General features: G+C 39.4%; 1 protein-coding gene across 2 annotated transcripts in view; it reads left to right on the forward strand.

Annotated features, from left to right (window-relative positions):
* The window catches only part of LOC118321822 (adhesion G-protein coupled receptor D2), a 90,691-nt gene that overhangs the window by 69,132 nt on the left and 11,010 nt on the right, over positions 1-10,549 (forward strand). For both annotated transcript variants that reach the window (XM_035653343.1, XM_035653342.1), the window contains exon 24: positions 2,195-2,277. In XM_035653343.1, coding sequence (XP_035509236.1) covers positions 2,195-2,277 — 83 coding nt within the window. The remainder of the gene's footprint in view (positions 1-2,194; positions 2,278-10,549) is intronic.

Below are 10,549 nucleotides of genomic sequence, written 5' to 3' on the forward strand. Positions count from 1 at the left end.
TTCCTTCTCTGTTACTCCATCCCTCCCATCCTCTCCCCTTCATCTGCTCTCCAAAAGAGCGGCTCTGACACCTCAGAATGATGAGCTCCTTCAATGCACTGACCTTTCTCCTTCGGACTAGTCACCCGCCCTCCTGCCCTCGTCCATGTAGATGAGACAGAGACAGATGAAGATATTTTGCAGTGTGTGTGCATGTGTGGGTGACAGTGGGGATGGTGGGCGGGACTGTCGTGCAGTGACACAGTGAAATTAGTTTTGGTGTTGGTGGATGGCGGCCGACCCACCTTCAGATCAGCAGTCAACCAGGGAGATTAATCCAGACGCAGGAGGCCTGTTGGAGAGTAGTCACAACAGCCCCGGAACGACAGGAGAGAGACAGGCAGGTCGACAGACAGATGGGGTGGATGGGTTCATGACAATGATATACCTCCTGAGATTGTGTCCATACATCTATGTGTGTAACTTTCATGTTTAACATACAGATTGTTGGACTGCTGGATACATGTATAATTAAAGAAAAACAGGTTTCTTCACCATGACATGTAAAAATAGCCCAAATCTAACATAGTACCTGAATCATTTACCAATTTACTCAGGCCTGGTGTTGCTCTGTTGGATGGTTTCCCTTCCAACCAACCCAATCAAAGCCTTTGAAAATGGGACATTACCAAGCTGTGTCAGACAGATCAGGAAATCTTACGGTCAACACAGGATTAGTCTTTAACTCTTTGAGTTCAAAGTAAATACTGGCACCCAATATTCTCATATAAACTGTTGAAATCAGCAATCAGAGGTACCTCCTTGTCCATTTTGAATAAATGTCCATAAATTCACTCAATATGTAGAACTACTTAGCTATAGTTGTGCCTCATAGTACAATTTTTAAGGCAAGGTGCCTTGTTATAATTTATATTATTTTTAATGTATCTTTCATTATTGTTCATTTAGTAATTTAGTATTTAACATTGGTTGAGTATAAATACGATTCGAAATGATGCAAAGTTCTTATACAAATGTTTTTCATTGACTGTGTGATAGCAAGGTGGAGTTGTGATTAGAGATATTGTCCCATTGGATCCAAGCAGCAATCCAGGTGTCCGGCAGCAGTCATCTGAGTTTTTGAAGTGGAAGTGTCCTTGAACAACCCTTACAGTACTTGCTCAGTCTTTATAAGACAATCCAGCTGAGAGCATCTGCTAAGTGCCTGAAATGTAAAATGAGAAGTTGATGAATATGGTATCATTAGCCACGCTTGTCTTGCCTTCTTCGTTTTCTGCTTTAATTGGCTCCAATTTATAATCCTCCACCTTTGGGCCATCCTTTGTAATTCTGTCTTGTTTCCTTCTATAATTGGTTCAGATCAGTGCATCTTACAGGTCATATAGAGGGGAGAAACCCTTGGATCATTTGTATTCTCTTTAACTTGACTCATGTTTTAGATGGACACTAAAATACCTTTGTTTTGTTATTTAAAGAGTTATGCATTTGTGCCATTTCGGGTAACTGACACCTACACACACAATCCTATGTGTGTGTTCATATTTTGAGGTATTGAATTATCAGCTTAATGTATTCACATTTTTCAAGATGGACCATGAATAAAGAATTTTGGAAGATAACTCTTTACTCTTTACTAAATGCTCCAGTGACAGAATTACACAAAGTAGTTAAATTGCTAAAACCAGCCCTAACCATGCCATCTTCCTGGATATTGTCGTATATAGTCTGGTCAACGTTTTAGGTCATACTTCCAAAATTACAAATAAATATGAGCAATTTCTGCATTTAATTGATGCTCCAAGTGCATGTGTGTTTGTGAGAGCATGCAGCACATGCAAATGAATCAGTTAAACCACATATAGACCCTGTTGAATGTTGCTGTTGGATCGTGTCTGTATAATTATTCGTTACAAATACAAAAATTACACCCACTATGTTGTATTAGGATCTTTCAGGGTAATATTTGGTTTGTAAAAAATGCACGACATTCTGTCATGTCTTATGAACTTCAAATATGATAATAATGGTCTTTTATGTTATTATTCATTGCAACATGACTTTAAGACACCGCTGCTCACTTACTTGCTCCGAGGATGTGTCCTTGTATGAGTGCATTTGTGTATTCAGTTACTTTTTAGTGTAGCTGAACAATGTTGGCGGACCTAACTGTGTGCGTGTGTCTGTCTGTCTTCAGGTCAGCTGTCCATTCCTTGTGTTCCAGAGAGACTAGAAACTTCCTTGAGCCAAACCTCCAAAGGGCCTCATCTGCATACAAAGGTAACTGATTCCTTACACACACATATACCCAGCAGGGTATGTCAGTCATTCCAGTGGGACTTTGAGCTTTGGGTAACAGGGCAGTTCACAGGGTCAACAGCGGCATTTGATCTTCGACCTTAAGACAAAAACAGACTTTAGTCGGCGGCTGAGCGATTACTATGTTGTGTTAACGCATTCAACAACAGCAGATCTGTTATTACTCTTCAGTTTGATTCAGATCAGTTTGATTAATTTTCATAACATAAAACAAATATTTGTGATTCTCCACTATTAACGCTGTAGTAATAAAAAGCATGGTAAACCTTTATACATTTAAAACTGAAAATGTTTTCCTTATTAAAAATGTATTCAGTAAAAAGTAATTAAACTCAAACACAGCTTATGTTTTATTTTGAATTTTAAATTGTTGCATAATATATACATATTTTTTAAAATATTACTTGCTTTATAATTATTAAACAATCAACAAGTAACTTTTTTATTTTCTTAATTTGGTGTACATTAATTACCTTTATGTATTTATTTTTCAAATTACCAGTGCTCTCCAAAATCATCTCTTATGTAAAACAAAACTACTTACAGGGCTGAGCAGAGGTCCCTTTCTCTCTCCAACTCACTCTCTAATACACACGGCCTCACATACGCTCACTAGAGCTTGACTGACTGCCTCTCCACTGAAATAAATTGAAGCCTCCAACTCCCTGACCTGCATATCCCTGTCCCCCTGGTGGCCAGCATTAGAATCACATCACTCACCACATACATATCTTCTTTAACAAGTTACTTTAATATATGAATAGATTCATACACTAAGAAGTTAAGCACCTTGTTAAAGGTCATTTAAACGGTTATTCTTAATGGAGGTGAGAATGTTAATCACTTTACACTCTGAAGTTTTTCCAGTTGAATTAGTGATTCAAAAGCAGCCATAATCCAACTTCTTGAAACCTCCAGACCAGTGGTTTTCATTCATGTTGTTTTTTTTGTTTTGTTTTTTGCGACAAAGAAGACTCGTTTTCTGCCTCATGAAGTAGTTTTGTTTATTTGATCGGTACGGTGTGCGCAATGTTGGCAAAAGATGGACACTTTAATTAACTGTTAATATTTGTATAGTGTTGATTGTTATCATAAAACTGGGGTTTGAGAAGAGATACCCAACTCCTTATTTAGGAACTCGGATTCTAAGTTTTTAATTTATTTGTTTCTATCCCTAAGTAAGTATTCCTCATGTCCGAATTATAAGTGAAAATGGGATGATTGTCTAAAATGAATCCAAGATTGAAAAACACTGCTCATGTGTACCTCCTCCCCCTCGATAACACAGGAAATTATTAAATATCTGTCAAATATTCAACCATATTGAGAAATAACACAAAAAATGACAAGTTAATTTGAATTTAAAACAAGAGGTTTTATCTAAACAAAATGTTTTAACAAATGTTACTAAAAACAGACTCTAAGATCAAATGATCAACGCTCCAGTTTCTCTTTCTCTCTGCCTGTTTCACCCTTAGCGAACTGCTACCACACAACAACTTTCAACTGTCCTACCTCCGATGTGATTGAAGCTGACTTTGTTCTCCACCCAGCTTTGTTTTTCTTCGCAGCCGTTGGGTGGTCCGTGTCTCTCGCTCCCTTTCCAGTTCACTCTCTCTCTCTCTCTCACTCATTGTCAAGTTCACAGCGTCTGTTTCTGTTTGAGAGCTACGGGACCCAGGCATGGTCCGAAACTCAATACCAGAGTATACACAATTAAGTTCACACCAGAGGTTATTGGGTGGAAGTGTGGTCTCATTCCACAAAATGTGCGAGTCAGTCAAAGGATAGGAGGGTGTAAGTGTTTATGTGTGGTTGGTTAGTTGGTCAAGGTTAACTAAATGATAGGAGGTGCCGATTGTGTGTTCTCGGGGCGGTCCTCTTCAGTCAGAAACTCTGGTCTGTTACTGGTTGCCTGTTGCCGTTGGAGACTTCGCCTTGACAGGTTGTGCTGTCCAGTCGCAATCAAAGATAAGCTTTTTGTAAGTGTGGCCATTGTTTTCAGCTGTGTTTGATTAATGATGTGATTCATGTTGCTAGATTGTTGTCAGGCTTTGTGTGCCCTGTGTAAAGTTAATGTACTTTAACTTTTTACTGGCTGCTAGGTTGTTATGTTTTGTCATATTATCAGAATAAAAGCACAATTCTTTTTTCAGCCCCTTGAGTGGCTCACTCAGCTATAAGTGATACAGCAGCACCATGCATGAATCTGTTATAAATATGACAAAGGTCCTTTGCTTAAGTTTGGTTTATAGGCTCTAGGATATTGTGTTTTAGAAATTAATTCTCCAAAAAATTATGACAATTGAAAGTGACAATTAGTGACAATAAAATCACATATTATGGAAGACATTTCTCAATTTATCTTCCAATCTACTTTTTCAATCATTATGATAATAATACTTTTTTCAATCTAAATTAGAAACATAGCATTTTTTAAATGAACCAACATTTTAAAAGAATCCCTTTAAAAGAAGTTCAGGCCTGTTTCATTAAAACAATATTCCTGGGTTTTGACTTGCTGAACTCTGACCTTTTCCAGCCTGTTGAGTGTTTCAGTGTTGGACCAGTTAGCCATAGCTCTCTCTGAGAACCATTCACACGCGATTGGGAGTCCCATGACAGGCCAGCTGGAACCTTCAGTCCACCCACCGAAACACACACACAGACACAAAACCTCCATGGAACTCCTACTGGCCAGCCAGCCTGTCAGTCATTCAATTGGAGGGTTATGAACGTGTGTGTGTGTTGTGGGTGTTGTTCGGGCTTCCTGTTTTGGTTCTACGTGCTTAAGTTCTTCCTGGCTGGGGAACTGTTGGTGTCATGTCTGTCAGCTATGGGAGTAGTAAGAGACATTGTAATATACACTAGGGTTAATATGGGGATTTTGCAGCTGATACCTGATACCTTTAATGATTTTTCACAGTTACACTATGTTTTGATATCAATCCAATATTAACTTATTGCCATTATCAGTTTACAGCACCATCCAACAAAAGCTACACCACATGTTGTAGATGTTATAGTAGATTTGATCGAAAAATCATCTGTCAAGTTGTATTCATTGGGACATGAATACAGTTTGACAGATGATTTTTGTTCAGGCAGGAGGATCTCTTAAAACCAAAGGCTTTATGAAAAGTAAAGCAGATTTGTAAATATTAGTGAAATTTTTGAGGTGTTAATGTCATTTTACAGTAGACCCATTCTTTAAAAAACATGAAAATAAACTGACAGCATACAGTTTTATATTTGACCAAGACACACTAATAACTAAGAGGAAAAAGTATCTGTACTGGCTCACTCTGAACCTCTTAGAACATCTGATTTTTATTTTATTTTTTAAATGTGTAGCTTATAAAACATGTTTAACCACTTGAAAACACATGAACAAAACAAATGAGTTAAAAAAAATTGGGTACAAGTTGGTAACGGTACATTGTAAAAACAGCAATTCTAATGTAATTTAAGTGGATTGATAAAGTGTTATGCATGGTCTTTACTTCTGTAAGCACCATTTATGGTAAAATGTCACATTGGGACTTTTACAGAGACTCTATTAGTGAGAAAGACCTGAGAGCAGTAATCTAGTACTCTTTCCACTCCTGATCTCTCACATACAAATGCACATAAACATATGCACAATGTTAATACCTCACACACACATACACTTACTCAGGCCTCTCCATGAGAGCTGGGTATTTCTTGGGAGGGGAGCACCAGTCATGTTCCATTAATCCAAAGCAACCAGTGGTGATTGATCAATTAGCCCTGCTTAAAGCTGGGGCTCAGGCTGATCAATAGCACTGATTACCAGCCAAAGGTTTTTCATTAAGACCTGCTGCTCTGCATGAGTAGACCCCATTAGCATGGACCAAATGGGCTGTGAGGAATGCAAATGCTGGAGTGAAAACAAACACACACACACACACACACACAACACACACAGGCCACATAGTTGCTCTCTGTCTAGTGTATATATATGGGTATATGTGACTACTTTGAGATCACATGCATTTCTATTGTATTTTAAAGTCTCCAATAAAGGAAATCGATTATATTATGTAGAAAGTGCTGTTGTTGTATTAGACTGGATTATATCGTAAGGTAATCAAATGTAACAAATCTGATTTAGTACCATCAGCACAAACAGCATTTTCAAAAATTATCAAGAAAATGAGAATCAACAACTGTTTGAGTGTCATTGTAGGATGTTCTTGATAAGAATCGCTGGAAAAATACAAAACATATATGAGTCATATTGCCTCCAAATAGTCTTTATGATGCCATAATGAGCATGTGTGGTAGTATTTCCTTTTCATCCCACTCACTGTCAGATCTTTTTGTTAGTTACCTGAAAAACAGCGGATGTTGCTGCACCACAGCAATATTTCTGATGCACGACCCCATCAAACCCATGGGATCATCCGTAGCCTAAAATACAAAAACAGCGGCTAGCTACCAGTGACAAACTCACCTTTCTCACCCTTTCCTAACTCTCAGAGGGGCACAGAGCCATTGTTTCACTTAAACAATCCTCATTGAATTAAAAACCTGGCTGCATGCTTTGTTCAGTGAGACCGATGCGTACTGCTATCATGGGTCCTATCGTTAATGTGCCATCACTGCACCTCACATCCTTAGCAGACACAGGCAGCGCTGAGCTTATTTCCTCCATCTGTAGGTGAATGTGTGCGCACATATGCATCTGTCTGTGTGTGTTTGTGCGTGCGTGTGTGTGAGAGAAAGAGAGAGAGCGAGAGTTCAACACTATACACGTGTGTTGGTAGATGGGATGAATGAGTAAGAGAGGAGGTTGGAGAATGGGTCGTTGTGTGTGTGTGCGTGTGTGTGATTAGCATTAAATCGTTCAACAGAGAAGAAAGTAGATAGCATGAGGTGTTGTGGTCACTGGTGGAAACACCACAGAGACCTGGTGACATACACATACCAAAGCAGTCAAGTCATTTTTCTCTACAGAAAAAGGCTATAGCTAAAATCTATATCTAATGTAATCAAAAAGCAAAAGTCAGAGATGATGGTAAACATAATAATAGTAAGAGATAATATCACTTGATTTGTCAAACATATGTTTCTTACCCTTTTGACTGTTAATTAGTATTTCTTGTTAAATCTGTATGATTTTAATATAGGTGACAGCGTGGCCTAATGGGTCTGAGAGAGTACTATTACTGTAAGGATTCAGTTTTCTGGCTAGATATGCTCTTTTTAAATATCCTTGACCAAGATACCACAAACCCTAGCTGCTCACATTTTGTAACCATCAGCTAAAGTTAACCACTTCACGTGTTTCAAGTTATTGATTGATTGTTGAAGAAAAGTACATGGGAAAGTTGGAATGAGTGTCACTCATGGGCAAAGTGTGGACATACCAGATTTAAGAAAGGAGTTACATGGAAGAATACCAGAAAAATAACTCAGCAGCAAATACAATTCTGCCTTTGTAAAGCCTATAATGTTTGGTATTTGTTGATCACCTCTAGTTTAACATTTTAGGATGTTTTCATATTGGATTGCATTATATTTTTATTCATATAAAGTTATCCCTGGAAAATAACAGATAAAACCAAGAGTGGTCATTAGGGTAGTTAAGGTAAGAACAAGGTTCAGGTTTCGTTAAGGGTTAGGGATAGAGAAGAGAATGTCTTCAAGAGGAGATGTCAGAGGTAACATAAACGTGTGTGTGTGTGCTTCTATCTCCATGTGTTTTAGCGGAAAGGAAGGGAGTTGGTCGCAGAGATACTAAGGCAGACAGGAAGAGATCATCCCGGTGTTACCATGGCTGGGGTTGAGCCCTCTGGCTCCCCAGGTCCATACGTAGTACACACACAGGTTATTGCTCATACACACATTCAAATGGATGGGGATGCCAATGCACACAAAGTTACAAATATGAATGTAATGTCTCGTTCCTCCTCGCCTCTCACCTCCTAACTACCTCAATTACCTTCTCTGTTTTGGCTGGTGTCATTTTCATGGTCTAAAATTGTAAACTTTTTAACTGTTACATTTACAATAACTCATCGTGTGTTCATGATAGCTTCAAATAAATGCCTACAATGTCTTGTCCTGCCCATACATGCCCTTAAACACACACACACACACACACACACATACACACACTTTGCGCTGATGTCCAAAGAGTTTGATGAGTTATTTGCAGGGATTGCATGGCAGCAGAATGATATTTCCGTTAGCTGTAGGTGCGCGGGGGTGAGTGGGATGGATGGACGGATGACACCCGTATCCATCCCCACTGGGGAGAGGAAGTCCCTATCAGAACACAACAGGAAAGAGACAGAGCAAAAACAAGCGCATGTCTTTTTGGACATTAAATCACTTCCTGTAGGACTCTGGGCTGCCTCCCCCACCATCCTCAGCCTCCACCTCTCAGCTCAGTTCAACCGCCCTTTTGGCTGACAGAGAAATTGATCAAGCCTCTTCATCTGTGTGCGTTAAAAATGTCCATGTTCCCGTGGGTCCGTCTCCAGGGTATTGCACCGATGAGTCAAAAAACTCATCAATAACAGAGAAAAGAGGCTTGAGGGCCCATCTAGAGTGACTGTATTTGAACAATACAAAACACCTAAGATTCAAAAGTGGAATATGTTGCCTTATGGCCACAGTGTATATATGTAATGCTGTTGCAGCTTGCCAGTCTGATTTATCGCTGTGACTTGCAGATGTGATGAGTATCGTAGGATGTAAGTGCCATATAAATCCCTGCACCCTGACAGATCACAAGCCCCGAGTCTGGACTTGGAGCTTTGATCTTCATCCAAGTACAAAAACAAAGAGACAAAAAGGTTTATCCGTGGCTGGTGCAGGAAAAGAGCTTTTTAATGCTGACAGGAAAAGACAACAGACACAGTTTTCATTCAAAATACAAACACAGCCTGACTTTGCCTGGCAGGTTGTGTGCAATACTGAAAGGCTCACCGTGGAGACATCTTGAGTAAATCTAATACCTGTATTGAACATGTAGCTCTCGCACAATGCTGTCCTCATCCAGGGCAAGGCTGTAAAAAAAAAAAAAATGACTTCCTTCCTGTAGGCAATTTCCTGTTTATGTCTGAATTCAGGTCAGCAGAGGGGGATAGTGGACGCTACCTCATCCACCGTCATCCTTCCCCAGAGGTGACCCCAGTATTGATGATGCAGGATGCTATGGAGCCCATTGTCATCATTTTGAACAAAAAGTACCTGCCTTTCTACTTCTCTAGTTGTTGCTAATGGTTACAGTTTTACATCTTCCTCTGTCCCTCCCTCTCAGCGCACAGAAAGAGATTTATCCACACAATAATTGGTCTTGTACTTCTTTTCCAACATGTCTAAAATAAATAATTGCCTCTTTTATCCACAAAACACAAACTAGGAGATATTACATTATTTGCGTTTTCTGCTCTCCACAAGACTTAAGCGACTCGCCCAGTCTCCCCAAAAAAATGTCTCAATTGCACGCACATGGATCTTCCTGAGGCGCCCTGTTTGTTTCATTTTCTGCTGATTTGCCTAAAACAGGCAGAGGCCGCTGCTGTGAATGTTTAATTTAAGAGCTCATGTTCCCCTATGTACGCGTATGTGGCGGTTGGGAGCATGGACGGGCTTGATGAGGGGGGTCCGAACGGTGGGGTTGGGTTAAATGGGTGGGGGGAGCTGATGGAGACCCCCAGGTCTCCGGGCGCAGTCATTAAGATGGCTCCTCGGTTTGGAGATGAGAAAGCATGCTCGGCACTCTGGGCTCATTGAAGATGCTCCCCTGCCTACTCGGAGCATCCATTATTTATGAGTTTTTACGAATTTCAACTGACATTTTTATCAGTTGTAGATGTCTGTTTCTGATTTGGCTACATTGGATGAGTCTGTCCTCCCCCCCAACAAGATGAAAATATTGGTCAAATACAACTGCTTGATATTACAAAGCAAGAATTTTACTGTTGGGTGCAGGATACATTTTAGCTCATTATTTTTTTAAGCTTGCATTACGACTGCAACAATTAAGTGTTGCTTTTTAGCTATCCAGTCACTAGTTGGTCAATAAATAAACTGAATGATTACTTAGAAATTGAATATACATAGTTATTTTTAATGTGTAGGAGGAAAAGCAGGAACATTCACAATGAAGGCACCAACAATTACTACCATTATTGTTATGAATAAGTGTGTTTGTGTGTGTGTTTATGTGTGTGTTTGTGTTTGTGTGTGTTTGTGT

This window comes from Morone saxatilis, unplaced genomic scaffold (assembly GCF_004916995.1).
Source record: "Morone saxatilis isolate NCDOM2014 unplaced genomic scaffold, NCSU_SB_2.0 Contig12, whole genome shotgun sequence".
Classification (NCBI taxonomy): Eukaryota; Metazoa; Chordata; class Actinopteri; family Moronidae; genus Morone; species Morone saxatilis.